The 16,534-nt window shown below is 40.1% G+C and overlaps 1 protein-coding gene across 1 annotated transcript; it reads right to left on the bottom strand.

Annotated features, from left to right (window-relative positions):
• Nucleotides 1-315: 315 nt before the first annotated feature.
• LOC311304446 (uncharacterized protein) lies at nt 316-7,274 on the bottom strand (the record flags this gene model as incomplete). Its single annotated transcript, XM_084431439.1, has 18 exons — nt 316-479; nt 749-895; nt 1,060-1,206; nt 1,378-1,524; nt 1,744-1,890; nt 2,689-2,835; nt 2,990-3,148; nt 3,250-3,396; nt 3,711-3,866; nt 3,957-4,109; nt 4,290-4,436; nt 4,729-4,875; nt 5,016-5,162; nt 5,317-5,475; nt 5,577-5,723; nt 6,023-6,178; nt 6,289-6,441; nt 7,244-7,274. The coding sequence occupies 18 exons, from the start codon at nt 7,272-7,274 to the stop codon at nt 316-318; spliced, it is 2,601 nt and encodes an 866-aa protein (XP_084287565.1).
• Between the last annotated feature and the right edge of the window lie 9,260 nt (nt 7,275-16,534).

Here is a 16,534-nt window from a genome sequence, read left to right as displayed (position 1 = left end):
ACAGTGAATCCATCCAAACATGAGCAATTGTAACTTCCTATTTCATTTGTACAGTTGGAGTCTGGACCACATACAGATGGACTGACCAGACATTCATCTATATCTATGGGAGGGAAACAGAATATTATTAAAATAAGCAAAACAAAAAAATTTTTAAATGTTAATTTCCTGCTATTATATTTATAACAGCAAGAGTTCAACTCACACACTGATGGTGAGTCCAAAAATTCATGAATACAGACATAAAATAATTTATAAAGTGAACGGTTAACAGAAGGTTCGGGCAGTTCAAACAGAAACAAAATGTTCAGAGCTTCAGCTGTCAATCATACCTTTGCATGTGTTATTGCTGTTTATAGGGAGGTTTGGGTCTGTTACATTATATCCACTCATGCACGAGCAATTGTGACTCCCAACAGTGTTGTTGCAGATTGAGTTTGGACCACAGACCTCTGATCTCTCAACACATTCATCCACATCTTTATTAAAAGAAAATTATAGAAAAAATAACAGATCCTCTTTAATTCACTGGTACAGAATGTGGGGGACAACTCATTAAATGGCTAACATTACAATCTAATATTCCATTTATAATTTTTTATCCAAAGTAGGAAACACTAAACATTCATAATGTTAGCATTAAAAACATATTATTTTTTAATGAAATTAATTAGACTCGTGATGTACAGAAAACATCCAGTTTATTATTCAATGTTAGAGAACACAAAAATCTGAATATAGAATGTACCTCTACATGTGTTATTGATGCTGATGGTGAAATTTGAGTTTGTTACAGTGAATCCATCCAAACATGAGCAATTGTAACTTCCTATTTCATTTGTACAGTTGGAATCTGGACCACATACAGATGGACTGACCAGACATTCATCTATATCTATGGGGGAAAACATAATGTTATTAAAACAAGCAATTATTTAAAAACAGTTTTATTGTTTGCAATTATAATTACAACAGTACGATTTCAGCCCAAACACTTATGGTGAGTCAAAACATTTAAGAATATCTGACATAAAATAATTATTGATCTGTCAATCATACCTCTGCATGGGTTACTGCTGTTTATAGGGAGGTTTGGGTCTGTTACATTATATCCACTCTTGCACGAACAATTGTGACTCCCAACAGTGTTGTTGCAGATTGAGTTTGGACCGCAGACCTCTGATCTCTCAACGCATTCATTCACATCTTTAGAAAAAGGAAGTTACGAGGGAAAGAACAGTTTGGGTCACTCATTCATATGTAAATAAATGCGAATGATATGTTTACAAAAATTATATAAAAGAACAATTACATGGAAAAACTCTAGCTTATTATATTCAAAAAATTTGAGTAAACAAATCTGAATATAAAATGTACCTCTACATGGGTTATTGATGCTGATGGTGAGATTTGAGTTTGTTGCAGTGAATCCATCCAAACATGAGCAATTGTAACTTCCTATTTCATTTGTGCAGTTGGAGTCTGGACCACATACAGATGGACTGACCAGACATTCATCTATATCTATGGGAGGGAAACACAATATTATTAAAAAAAGCAATTATTTAAAAAAGAAAATTAATTTCCTGCTATTATATTTACAACAGCAAGAGTTCGACCCACACACTGATGGTGAGTCAAAACATTCTTAAAATAAAATAATTAATAAAGTGAAAGGTTAACAGAAGGTTCAGGCAGTGCGAACAATAACAAAGTGTTCAGAGCTTCAGCTGTCAATCATACCTCTGCATGGGTTTTTGCTGTTTATAGGGAGGTTTGGGTCTGTTACATTATATCCACTCTTGCATGAGCAATTGTAACTCCCAACAGTGTTGTTGCAGATTGAGTTTGGACCGCAGACCTCTGATCTCTCAACACATTCATCCACATCTTTAGTTAACAGAATATACAGGAAAAAAATAGTTTGAATCACTCATTCTTGCTGTATATGAAGGTCAAAAATTATGTCCCAAGTCCGAAAGACTGAAATTACGATGCTGTGTAAGTTTACAATTCAAGACAAAATGTACAAATTAGCATTTCAGTACATTGAATTTTTTTTAATTGATTTTCAATAATGAACAGACCACTTCCGATGAATGATCATTTGGCTTTCTGTTGTGCCACCAGTATTATTGTGGTGGTTATCGGTATATTTCAAGGTTAAAATGCAGATTTTGGTAGTAAGTAGGTATATTAACAAAATAATTTAATAATAAAAAAAAACATAAAAAAAAAACACAAATAAATAAATAATAATAATAATAAATAATAATAATAATAATAATAATAATTTAATATAAATAAATAAATATAATTTATCATTGTCACAGTATTTTTTACAGTGAAATTCTGACAGCTACTAGTTTTTTACAGTATTAATTTTTTGTGTGAATGGTCTCTTCAAAAGAAAAAAACAAACAAAAGAAAAATCTATTTTAATGTTTTACATTGGGCAAAAAAAGCTAAAGACATGAAATACCTTTCGTATCTAAAAACATTCATAAACATTATAATTAAAAGAAGATGGAAAAGACAAAAACATATAAATTTGCTGGGTGATGTTACACCTAAAAAAGGAACAGCTGAAACTCACACTAGTATTCACAAACTGTACAGATATAACAGCTCTGTACTTTCAATTTTAAGAGATAAAAACAGAAAACAAAATCAGTTGATAATACTCACCCTGACATGAATTGTTGCGGCTCACAGGACTGTCTTTATTGGAGGTATTAAATCCACTCCAGCATGAACACATGTGACTCCCAATGATGTTAATACAATCTGAGTATTGACCACAAACTGACATTGCATCTTCACATTCATTGATGTCTGAAAAAAAAAAAAAAAAAAGAGTGAGAAGCTATTGCAATAATGTTAAGATTTCTAAACCACCAAAACATGTCAAGTGTCACTGAGTAAAACCATACTGGTCATGTTACTACAATTACAATCAGTACATTTGTGATCTAATGTGATTTCTTACCTCTCTGGCAAAGCGAACCCTCTGAAGGGAGAGCTTGAATACATCCACAAGTGCCTCCCACAATCTCATCACACTCATGATAGGCCCTGCAGGTGTCATTGGGCCAAACATGACGCTCCTCACACTTGCACTCATATTGTGTTCCATTTAACCCACACACTGTAATACAATAGGATTTATTAATCTGTGTTCAAACTGTCAATTTGTCCTAATACTGAACTCATCTTAGTATGTGACATGATAAAACATTCAGCTCTCACCAGTAGTCATGTCGATATCTGTGATATTTATGCTGTTGCTCAGAGTCAAAGGCAGGCTGATATTTCTGATGAGATTTCGTAAGTAGTTCACCAGGAACAAGTCAAAGAATCTCACATCAATGTCAACCATGTAGTTAGAAGGCAGTACTGCAAAAAAAAAAAACAGAAGCATGTTGAGCCGAACAATTAGTCCAAGTAATTAAATTCTTAAAATAACTACAAATATATATATATATATATATATATATATATTTTTTTTTTTTAAATGACCTTTGTAGCCTGTGGTGTAAAATTTAAAAGAACATTAATGTGTTGTTAATAGAGTTATTTGCAATAAAAAACAAGCACATAATCAGTCTGTCAATCCTAGTAGCAAAATGCAGGAAAATAAAAGCAAGAAAAACAGATCAAATAAATTAAAGGGATAAAACTGATGTTGTAGATTGACGCCAGTGTCTCACCTTGACAGAACTGTCCATCCACTGGAAGGGCATTGATACATGTACATGATCCATCAGTGATGACATCACAGGCCTCGTATGAGTGACACGTGTCATTTGGCCAAACAAACAGACCCTCACATTTACACTGATACTGCGTTTGATTCAATGAACACACTGAAAAGCACAAAATTTATGTCAGTATTCATGATGTATAGAGTTTATTCTTAGCTATTTAAGATTACAAAGCAGAGACAGAGCTCGTACCAGTAGTTATGTTGATTTCTGTAATGTTAGTGCTGTCACTGATTATGTAGGGCAAATTAAAAGACATCAGAAGGGTCCTCAGCTGATCAGTGACGCTACTATCCACACTATTGATCTGAATTTCAATCAGATATTCAGTCAAAGGTAGAGTCACTGTAGAAAAAAATCCAGAAATTATGACTGATACCCTGCAACACCATTTGTCAAAACTTGGTTCTCGAAGACCAAGATTTGTCACGTGACAGACAGGTTTGGTTCAACTGTCCCCGGATTTTGAAAAAAGCAGAAGTGTGAAAACTGATATCAAATCAATCAAACTTCAAAATTGCTTACCATTGCATGGGTTACTGATGCTGATTGGTTGATTCATATTTGTTACAGTAAACCCACTCAAGCAGGAACAGTTGTAACTCCCAACTGAGTTGGTGCAACGAGAGTTTGGACCACAAAACTCTGATGACTTTAGACATTCATGCACGTCTTTATGAAAAGAAGAGTTGAAAAAACAAAACAATGTATTGCTGCAATCAGGAACTTTCATGCTAATATGAACATTTAATTTTAAATGTAAATCTTTTCTTTTTTTTGTATGGGTGCCAAACTTTAAAATTAGATGATGCATATTAATTGTCAATTATGTGCACCTATACATTACTTTTCAAAGACATTAAATAATAAACTGTGTTAAATACAATTTGAAAAATGAAATGGCTGGAAAAAAAACATGCTGTTAACTTCAAAAATGATTTTCACACTAAATTCCATGATTTACCTGTACATGGGTTATTGATGCTAACGGGGAGACTTGAGTTTGCTGAAGTGAATCCATCCAAACATGAACAATTGTAACTTCCTAATTGATTTGCACAGACGGAATTTGGACCACATACAGATGGACTGAACACACATTCATTTATATCTATGACAAAAACAAATGAAAAAAGATATAGGTATAATAGCTCACACTAGTAGTCACACAAACTGTAAAGATATAACAGCTCTGTACAACTCAATTTTATGAGACTAAAAGAGAAAACAAAATCAGTTGATAATACTCACCCTGACATGAATTGTTGCGGCTCACAGGACTGTCTTTATTGGAGGTATTAAATCCACTCCAGCATGAACACATGTGACTCCCAATGATGTTAATACAATCTGAGTAGTGACCACAAACTGACACTGCATCTTCACATTCATTGATGTCTGAAAAAAAAAAAAAAAAAAGAGTGAGAAGCTATTGCAATAATGTTAAGATTTCTAAACCACCAAAACATGTCAAGTGTCACTGAGTAAAACCATACTGGTCATGTTACTACAATTACAATCAGTACATTTGTGATCTAATGTGATTTCTTACCTCTCTGGCAAAGCAAACCCTCTGAAGGGAGAGCTTGAATACATCCACAAGTGCCTCCCACAATCTCATCACACTCATGATAGGCCCTGCAGGTGTCATTGGGCCAAACATGACGCTCCTCACACTTGCACTCATATTGTGTTCCATTTAACCCACACACTGTAATACAATAGGATTTATTAATCTGTGTTCAAACTGTCAATTTGTCCTAATACTGAACTCATCTTAGTATGTGACATGATAAAACATTCAGCTCTCACCAGTAGTCATGTCGATATCTGTGATATTTATGCTGTTGCTCAGAGTCAAAGGCAGGCTGATATTTCTGATGAGATTTCGTAAGTAGTTCACCAGGAACAAGTCAAAGAATCTCACATCAATGTCAACCATGTAGTTAGAAGGCAGTACTGCAAAAAGAAACAAAAAAAACAGAAGCAGGTTGAGCCGAACAATTAGTTAAAGTAATTCAATTCTTAAAATAACTACAAATATATATATATTTTTTTTTAAATGACCTTTGTAGCCTGTGGTGTAAAATTTAAAAGAACATTAATGTGTTGTTAATAGAGTTATTTGCAATCAAAAACAAGCACATAATCAGTCTGTCAATCCTAGTAGCAAAATGCAGGAAAATAAAAGCAAGAAAAACAGATCAAATAAATTAAAGGGATAAAACTGATGTTGTAGACTGACGCCAGTGTCTCACCTTGACAGAACTGTCCATCCACTGGAAGGGCATTGATACATGTACATGATCCATCAGTGATGACATCACAGGCCTCGTATGAGTGACACGTGTCATTTGGCCAAACAAACAGACCCTCACATTTACACTGATACTGCGTTTGATTCAATGAACACACTGAAAAGCACAAGAAGAGTCCAAACATTAAATAATTTATGTCAGTATTCATGATGTATAGAGTTTATTCTTAGCTATTTAAGATTACAAAGCAGAGACAGAGCTCGTACCAGTAGTTATGTTGATTTCTGTAATGTTAGTGCTGTCACTGATTATGTAGGGCAAATTAAAAGACATCAGAAGGGTCCTCAGCTGATCAGTGACGCTACTATCCACACTATTGATCTGAATTTCAATCAGATATTCAGTCAAAGGTAGAGTCACTGTAGAAAAAAAGATTAAAAAAAAGAAATCATGACAATGCCTTTTACCAACAAATACAATAATCAAAGTTCACAAAAGAAAATTATTAACAGACAATGATTTTTTTCAGGCCAATAGGATTTCATATAACAGTTTTTTTTTTTTTAAACAACTTGATTATGTATTTAAGCAGCTGTTATCATGGCTGAAAACAGAAACGACTGAAACACACACCAAACCATATAATAGATTAAAGGTTGTATCAGTGATTTCAGGCCCAATTTTTTTTTAATCACATTCATCTAATCTTTCCTAACGATCCGCTAGCTGCCCGCCCCATAAGCAGGCCGTCAAAAAAACGCGTCTCTGTAGGCAGCCTAGGCTCTGAGATCTGCACACAAAAACAATTGTTCCCTTTCGAACGGTCACTTCGTATTGCGTAGCTATACGCAGTGGGGAAACTCCTTTTCCTCGATTTACTGAAGCTTTTATTTAAAACGCATTTGCAGCTGCACAGCTAGCACATTGAGCGTGGCTCGCTCATAGGCTGTGCTGCAGCAACTGCTTAAACCAATGGCGCGGGCGCCTCAGACAGGCCACCAATGAACAACATTGTACGTCAGAGCTCCCAAAGGGGGCGTGGCCTTAGTCTATATCAGAGCCCCGCATTCGCCATTATAGCAGATTTCACTCCTTCAGCGACAACTGCATGTCTCTGACTGTTTTACTGAGCTTCGCCGTTTGAACAAGCCCTTCAGCCTGAGCGAGCATCTATTCAGCGGACTACGCCCTTTCTGCCGTTTTCCCCTGACGCCGTCTCACCTGTGGCTATCCGGCGACGACGACGATACATATCCTTTTACTAGCAATTAATGTTTCTGATATGCCTGGTTCATCTTGTGCCACGTGCGGAGGTAAGCTGCACGAGGCCGATGGACACGCGAGCTGCATTTCTTGCCTGGGAGTTCTCCACGCAAAATGCACTCTCTGCCGGCGGATGTGTGCCACGTGTGGATGCATCTGCATGAGGCTTATTACATCATGCGCTCGCGGCTAGCTCTCCTTTTGGACGGCAAACCGCCTCTTGCGCTCCCCCCGTTTCTTCCCTCGTCGAGCCTCGACGGAAGAAGCGCGTGGGTAGATGTTCGAGCGGCTAGCTCTCTTTACGACACAAGAGAGCTACCCCGCCCTCGGTTTGGCACGTCACACAGAAGCGCGTTTTCTCTGAAAATGCTCTCATGCGCTTGCCCGCTTCCTTCCCTCATTGAGCAGCGACGGAAGAAGCGCGCGGTCAGATGTGCGGATCGGCTTATTACGTCATGCGCTCGCGGCTAGCTCTCCTTTGGGACGGCAAACCGCCTCTCGCGCTCCCCCCGTTTCTTCCCTCGTCGAGCCTCGACGGAAGAAGCGCGTGGGTAGATGTTTCGAGCGGCTAGCTCTCTTTACGACACAAGAGAGCTACCCCGCCCTCTGTTTTGCATGTCACACAGAAGCGCGTTTTCTCTGAAAATGCTCTCTCGTGCAGCAGCAACGCAAGAAGCGCGCGGTCAGATGTGCACGCGGCTATCTCTCTTTACGACACGAGAGCTACCGCTCCCTTACATTCTGTTCATCACGCAGAACCTTCTCCGTGATTCAGACACAACAGCGCGTTTTCATGCCTGGAATCAACCACGCTGAAACCGTTCTCTCTCACTGCAAGAACAAGCTGCCATTCTAAGCATTATAAGAGTTTTTCTCTGTCAATCCCCCTCTGTCAGTGGTGGATTCTGAGACTCTCACCTCTCGGCTGGACTAAATCTTTTCACCAAAGCGAACGAGTTCACGTCGGCTCCGCCCCCGCGTGACTCACCCTCGTTGGCAACGTCCGGGAAAGGGGTTGATCGGGCTCAACGTTGACCCCGCCCCCATCTAAACCCAGTAGGAGTGCAATTGGAAGAAGAATGGCCAGCTAGTCATGTTGAATCACGATTCTAACAAAGCTATAACTGCAGTCTAGGGGCCCGGTAAACCGTGCACTGCTGCAAACTATCGCTGTTCTCACAGCAGCTCAAACAGAGTGAGAAATAAATGTTCCCCCACAGCCCCCGCTCACAGGTAGCTGGGAACGTTCTCAAATCAGTCATTAGGCCCGTTACAAGCGTGCCACTCATGCCGCACACTATCACTGCAGTCAGCGCGCCCGCTATGAAGCGTGCGCCGCCACAGATAGTCACTGCTCAAAATCCCATGACACTTCTCACAGCTCCCTGTCTAATTCAGGTGGCTGGAGATTTTATTATTGTCAACAGGCCCACTGCACTGTGTGCGCCTCTACAAACAAACGCCTTTTCACGGCGACCCACGTAAAGCACAAAAAGAGTATGTTTCACAATCACAACACACGGGTTCACGGTCCCCCTTCGCTAGGCGGCCCCCTCCCAGTTGTTACACTGACTTTTCCCCAGGCAAAAGCCTGTACAGTCAGTCCAACACTCAGTATGTGCACAAATCACAATGTAAGGGTATCAGGTCCCCTTGTGTTAGGCGGCCCATCCCAAACTGTGTATCAAACCCTAGCCACACGGGTGCAGGCCTGGCAAGCCATCCCCGGTGTGTCGAGTTGGGTCATAAACATTATAAAGCGAGGTTACTCGCTCCAATTCGCTCGCAGACCCCCAAAATTTCAGGCGGTAGTCGAGTCTTCAGTGAGAAGCAGCGTGGGTCACGTGCTTCGCGCCGAAGTACAGAATTTGTTAGCAAAAGGGGCGATAGAATTAATCCCTCCAGCGCAAACTTATTCAGGGTTTTACAGCCGTTATTTTCTAATTCCGAAAAAAGACGGCGGTCTCAGACCCATACTAGATTTGAGACATTTGAACAAAGCTCTCATGAGACGGCCGTTCAAAATGTTGACTATCAAACACATCCTAGCGCAAATTCGCCCGGGAGACTGGTTTGTAACAATGGATCTGAAAGACGCGTACTTTCATATTCAGATAAACCCTCGTCACAGGCCATTTTTGAGATTCGCCTTCGAGGGTCAAGCCTATCAGTACACGGTCCTGCCCTTCGGCCTGTCCCTGGCACCCCGTACATTCACAAAGTGTATGGAGGCAGCGCTCTCTCCCCTGAGACATCAGGGAGTGCGCGTGCTGAATTATCTCGACGACTGGCTGGTGCTAGCACAGTCGAGAGCAGAGCTGGTAGCTCACAGAGATTTGATTCTCGGCCATTTGAAATGCCTGGGTCTCACAATCAATGTTGCCAAAAGCAAACTGACACCCAGCCAGACTGTAGTTTTTCTGGGCACAGTTTTAGACTCAGTGGAGATGACAGCGCGGCTCACACGAGAGCGCGCGCTCGCAGTGCAGACGCTAGCAGCCTCGTTCAGTGCGCGAGAGCGCGCGCCCCTGAAAAAATTTCAGAAACTTCTCGGCCTCATGGCAGCAGCATCGCCAGTACTCTGTATGGGATTACTGTGCATGCGCCCGCTGCAACACTGGCTGAAACGCCGTGTGCCAACCTATGCATGGCAGTCCGGCAGCCTGCGCATCATGGTGAATCACGGTTGTATAAGAGCCCTGATTCCCTGGCGAGCTCAGGACTGGTACATCAAGGGTGTGACCATGGGAGTAGTTTCCAGAAGGAAAGTAGTGTTTACAGATGCATCCAACCTAGGTTGGGGTGCTCTGCACGAGGGCAAGCCTGTCTCCGGCCTCTGGTCGAGCACGGAGCAGAGCTTACACATCAACTGTCTGGAAATGAAAGCGGTTGGTTTAGCCCTGAAAGCATTACTAACAAACCTAAAAGGCCACCATGTCCTGGTCCGCACGGACAACATGTCAGTGGTGGCCTATATAAATCGCCAGGGCGGCATCAGGTCAGGCAGCCTGTATGCCCTAGCGAGAGAACTCCTTATATGGGCACAGAGCAATCTGCGCTCTTTGAGAGCAATGCATATCCCGGGCGTTCAGAATCTGGGCGCGGATATGCTCTCACGGGGCAACACTCCCCCAGGCGAGTGGTCCCTAAACCCTCAGACGGTTCGTCTGATATGGAGTGTGTTCGGAGAGGCCGAAATAGACCTTTTTGCCTCGAGATCCAACACTCATTGCAAGATGTTCTTCTCGAAAAGCAGGGATGCGTTGACCCATCGTTGGCCCAATCGCCCCCTATATGCTTTTCCCCCTGTCTCGATGATTCCACAGGTCATAAAGAGGGTCAGGGAGAGCGGGTGCCCAGTCCTGCTGGTGGCCCCTCTCTGGAGATCCAGACCGTGTTTTCCGGAGCTGATTCAGTTATCAGACACAGTCCCTTGGCCTGTTCCGACGAGGAAAGACCTCCTCTCCCAGGCGAAAGGGACGATATGGCATCCGCGTCCCGATTTATGGGCCCTCCATGTGTGGCCCCTAAACGGGTACCCGGGGACCTTCCAAGGAAGGTCCTAAACACTATCTCCGAAGCCAGGGCCCCGTCTACTAGGCGCCTATATGCTTTGAAATGGTCAGTGTTTTCCAGCTGGTGCTCGAAAAACTGTCTGGACCCAGAGTCATGTGAGGTAGATACAATATTATCCTTCCTGCAGGAGCTGTTGGATGCGGGCCGCTCCCCGTCCACGCTCAAAGTGTATGTGGCAGCTATTGCAGCGCATCATGCCCCGATAGCTGGCCAGTCGATAGGAAGGGATGATTTGGTGGTGCGGTTTTTGAAGGGTGCTAGGAGGATTAACCCCTCCAGACCCCCTTCTGTGCCCCTATGGGACCTCTCCAGGGTCTTAGGGGCCTTAAAGGGCCCACCATTTGAACCGCTACAGTCGGTTGATTTGAAACCTCTCGCGCTAAAGACTGCTCTCCTGCTGGCACTGGCATCTATCAAGCGAGTAGGGGATCTGCAGGCGCTCTCTGTGAGCCCTTCATGTTTGGAGTTTGGCCCAGGTGACTCTAAGGTCGTCCTCAAACCCAGGCATGGTTATGTGCCTAAAGTGCTTTCAACTCCGTTTAAAGCACAGGTCATTACGTTATTAGCCCTTCCCCCCTCTGCCGAAGATGGGGAGGTGAATTTTCTGTGTCCTGTCAGGGCACTGAGAATTTATCTGGAGCGTTCTGCGTCTTTCAGGCAGTCAGAACAGCTATTGTCTGCTTTGGTGGCTGATCCAAAGGCGATCCAGTCACCAAGCAAAGGCTGTCTAGATGGATTGTGGATGCTATATCTATGGCTTATACTTCAATGGGTCAGGTTTGCCCCATAGGTATTAAAGCCCATTCGACTAGAGGCATGGCTTCTTCGTGGGCTTGGTCATCTGGTTTTCCTATTCAGGATATTTGTGATGCGGCCGGCTGGTCCTCGCCTTCCACATTTATGAAATTCTATAACATGGAAGTTCCTTCTCTGCATGCGAAGGTGTTTTCAGTATGATGAAGACCCGGCAGTGCCCGGTCTTCTCTACAGTGTACTGTGCATAATCATTCACATATATATATAAAACCCGCTTGCTGGTTAATTTCTAATTTACTAAATAGCCCCGACGGTGTCCGGGTTCATTAGTATATTGGGTTGGTATTGATACTGACATATATATTTTATAAGGCCCGACGGTGTCTGGTCTATATATATAAATATATTTTATATGGTTCGGACTTGTTGAGCTCAGGGGTCCTGAGTTCAGTGGCAACCAGTTACTGTCGGTGCGGCGTTTTGCATGGCGTCCCCACTGCGTATAGCTACGCAATACGAAGTGACCGTTCGAAAGGGAACTACTCGGTTACTATCGTAACCTCAGTTCCCTGAGATAGGGAACGAGTATTGCGTAGCCGGCCGCACTATAGTAACCTGTTGAGTTGTCGCTTCAGTCGTGGAACCTGCTATAATGGCGAATGCGGGGCTCTGATATAGACTAAGGCCACGCCCCCTTTGGGAGCTCTGACGTACAATGTTGTTCATTGGTGGCCTGTCTGAGGCGCCCGCGCCATTGGTTTAAGCAGTTGCTGCAGCACAGCCTATGAGCGAGCCACGCTCAATGTGCTAGCTGTGCAGCTGCAAATGCGTTTTAAATAAAAGCTTCAGTAAATCGAGGAAAAGGAGTTTCCCCACTGCGTATAGCTACGCAATACTCGTTCCCTATCTCAGGGAACTGAGGTTACGATAGTAACCGAGTAGGTTTCACCAACCACTCAAAACCAAAATCTTTGTGCAGATCTCAGAGCCTAGGCTGCCTACAGAGACGCGTTTTTTTGACGGCCTGCTTATGGGGCGGGCAGCTAGCGGATCGTTAGGAAAGATTAGATGAATGTGATCTTTTTTTGGGGGGCCTGAAATCACTGATACAACCTTTAAATTGATATTTCTGTCAAATTTACTTACAATATAAATCAAATACATCATGAAGTATATTTTCTACATGCTCACCATTGCATGGGTTACTGATGCTGATTGGTTGATTCATATTTGTTACAGTAAACCCACTCAAGCAGGAACAGTTGTAACTCCCAATTGAGTTGGTGCAACGAGAGTTTGGACCACAGAACTCTGATGACTTTAGACATTCATTCACATCTATATTACAAGATGATATGAAAATAGGTATTGTTGTTATAGGAACACTGAAATATGAATGTCACTTTAATGCAAATCTATGTTTTGGTAACTATAAATAAAGGACAAATAAAATGTAGTATGCAAAAGTTAAAAAAAACACCTAATTGCTTCCAATTGTTAATTAAACAACAAACAGTGTTAAATATGATTTTATTGCAAAAATTGAAAAGTCTAAAAAACTACACAAGGTTATTTTCCAAATATCAGACTGTATATAAATGTGATTATAGGATTTACCTCTACACGGGTTACTGATGCTGATGGTGAGACTTGAGTTTGTTACAGTGAATCCATCCAAACACGAGCAATTGTAACTTCCTATTTCATTTGTGCAGTTGGAGTCTGGACCACATACAGATGGACTGACCAGACATTCATCTATATCTATGGGAGGGAAACACAAATTATTAAAATAAGCAAAACAATTATTTTTTTTAAATGTTAATTTCCTGCTATTATATTTATAACAGCAAGAGTTCAACTCACTCACTGATGCTGAGTCCAAAAATTCATGAATACAGACATAAAATAATTTATAAAGTGAACGGTTAACAGAAGGTTCGGGCAGTTCAAACAGAAACAAAATGTTCAGAGCTTCAGCTGTCAATCATACCTTTGCATGTGTTATTGCTGTTTATAGGGAGGTTTGGGTCTGTTACATTATATCCACTCATGCACGAGCAATTGTGACTCCCAACAGTGTTGTTGCAGATTGAGTTTGGACCACAGACCTCTGATCTCTCAACACATTCATCCACATCTTTATTAAAAGAAAATTATAGAAAAAATAACAGATCCTCTTTAATTAACTGGTACAGAATGTGGGGGTCAACTCATTAAATGGCTAACATTACAATCTAATATTCCATTTAGAATTTTTTATCCAAAGTAGGAAACACTAAACCTTCATAATGTTAGCATTAAAAACATATTTGCTATTTTTTTTAGTAAAATTAATTAGACTCGTGATGTACAGAAAACATCCAGTTTATTATTCAATGTTAGAGAACACAAAAATCTGAATATAGAATGTACCTCTACATGTGTTATTGATGCTGATGGTGAGATTTGAGTTTGTTACAGTGAATCCATCCAAACATGAGCAATTGTAACTTCCTATTTCATTTGTACAGTTGGAATCTGGACCACATACAGATGGACTGACCAGACATTCATCTATATCTATGGGGGAAAACATAATGTTATTAAAACAAGCAAATATTTAAAAACAGTTTTATTTTATGCAATTATAATTACAACAGTACGATTTCAGCCCAAACACTTATGGTGAGTCAAAACATTTAAGAATATCTGACATAAAAGAATTATTGATCTGTCAATCATACCTCTGCATGGGTTCCTGCTGTTATTAGGGAGGTTTGGGTCTGTTACATTATATCCACTCTTGCACGAACAATTGTGACTCCCAACAGTGTTGTTGCAGATTGAGTTTGGACCACAGACCTCTGATCTCTCAACGCATTCATCCACATCTTTAGAAAAAGGAAGTTACGAGGGAAAGAACAGTTTGGGTCACTCATTCATATGTAAATAAATGCGAATGATATGTTTACAAAAATGATATAAAAGAACAATTACATGGAAAAACTCTAGCTTATTATATTAAAAAAATTAGAGTAAACAAATCTGAATGTAAAATGTACCTCTACATGGGTTACTGATGCTGATGGTGAGATTTGAGTTTGTTGCAGTGAATCCATCTAAACATGAGCAATTGTAACTTCCTATTTCATTTGTACAGTTGGAATCTGGACCACATACAGATGGACTGACCAGACATTCATCTATATCTATGGGAGGGAAACACAATATTATTAAAAGAAGCAATTATTTAAAAAAGAACATTAATTTCCTGCTATTATATTTACAACAGCAAGAGTTCGACCCACACACTGATGGTGAGTCAAAACATTCTTGAATATCTGACATAAAATAATTAATAAAGTGAAAGGTTAACAGAAGGTTCAGGAAGTGCGAACAGTAACAAAGTGTTCAGAGCTTCAGCTGTCAATCATACCTCTGCATGGGTTACTGCTGTTTATAGGGAGGTTTGGGTCTGTTACATTATATCCACTCTTGCACGAGCAATTGTAACTCCCAACAGTGTTGTTGCAGATTGAGTTTGGACCGCAGACCTCTGATCTCTCAACACATTCATCCACATCTTTAGTTAACAGAATATACAGGAAAAAAATAGTTTGAATCACTCATTCTTGCTGTATATGAAGGTCAAAAATTATGTCCCAAGTCCGAAACACTGAAATTACGATGCTGTGTAAGTTTACAATTCAAGACAAAATGTACAAATTAGCATTTCAGTACATTGAATTTTTTTTTATTGATTTTCAATAATGAACAGACCACTTCCGATGAATGATCATTTGGCTTTCTGTTGTGCCACCAGTATTATTGTGGTGGTTATCGGTATATTTCAAGGTTAAAATGCAGATTTTGGTAGTAAGTAGGTATATTAACAAAATAATTTAATAATAAAAAAAAAACAAAAAATAATAAAAATAATAATAATAATAATAAGAAATAATAATAATATTATATATATATAATTTATCATTGTCACAGTATTTTTTACAGTGAAATTCTGACAGCTACTAGTTTTTTACAGTATTAATTTTTTGTGTGAATGGTCTCTTCAAAAGAAAAAACAAACAAAAGAAAAATCTATTTTAATGTTTTACATTGGGCAAAAAAAGCTAAAGACATGAAATACCTTTCGTATCTAAAAACATTCATAAACATTATAATTAAAAGAAGATGGAAAAGACTATAAAAAAATATAAATTTGCTGGGTGATGTTACACCTAAAAAAGGAACAGCTGAAACTCACACTAGTATTCACAAACTGTACAGATATAACAGCTCTGTACTTTCAATTTTAAGAGATAAAAACAGAAAACAAAATCAGTTGATAATACTCACCCTGACATGAATTGTTGCGGCTCACAGGACTGTCTTTATTGGAGGTATTAAATCCACTCCAGCATGAACACATGTGACTCCCAATGATGTTAATACAATCTGAGTAGTGACCACAAACTGACACTGCATCTTCACATTCATTGATGTCTGAAAAAAAAAAAAAAGAATGAGAAGCTATTGCAATAATGTTAAGATTTCTAAACCACCAAAACGTGTTAAGTGTCACTGAGTAAAACCATACTGGTCATGTTACTACAATTACAATCATTACATTTGTGATCTAATGTGATTTCTTACCTCTCTGGCAAAGCGAACCCTCTGAAGGGAGAGCTTGAATACATCCACAAGTGCCTCCCACAATCTCATCACACTCATGATAGGCCCTGCAGGTGTCATTGGGCCAAACATGACGCTCCTCACACTTGCACTCATATTGTGTTCCATTTAACCCACACACTGTAATACAATAGGATTTATTAATCTGTGTTCAAACTGTCAATTTGTCCTAATACTGAACTCATCTTAGTATGTGACATGATAAAACATTCAGCTCTCACCAGTAGTCATGTCGATATCTGT

The sequence above is a fragment of the Rutilus rutilus genome, assembly GCF_951802725.1.
Source record: "Rutilus rutilus genome assembly, chromosome: 15".
Taxonomy (NCBI): Eukaryota; Metazoa; Chordata; class Actinopteri; order Cypriniformes; family Leuciscidae; genus Rutilus; species Rutilus rutilus.
This window is presented reverse-complemented; position numbering and strand designations above follow the sequence as displayed.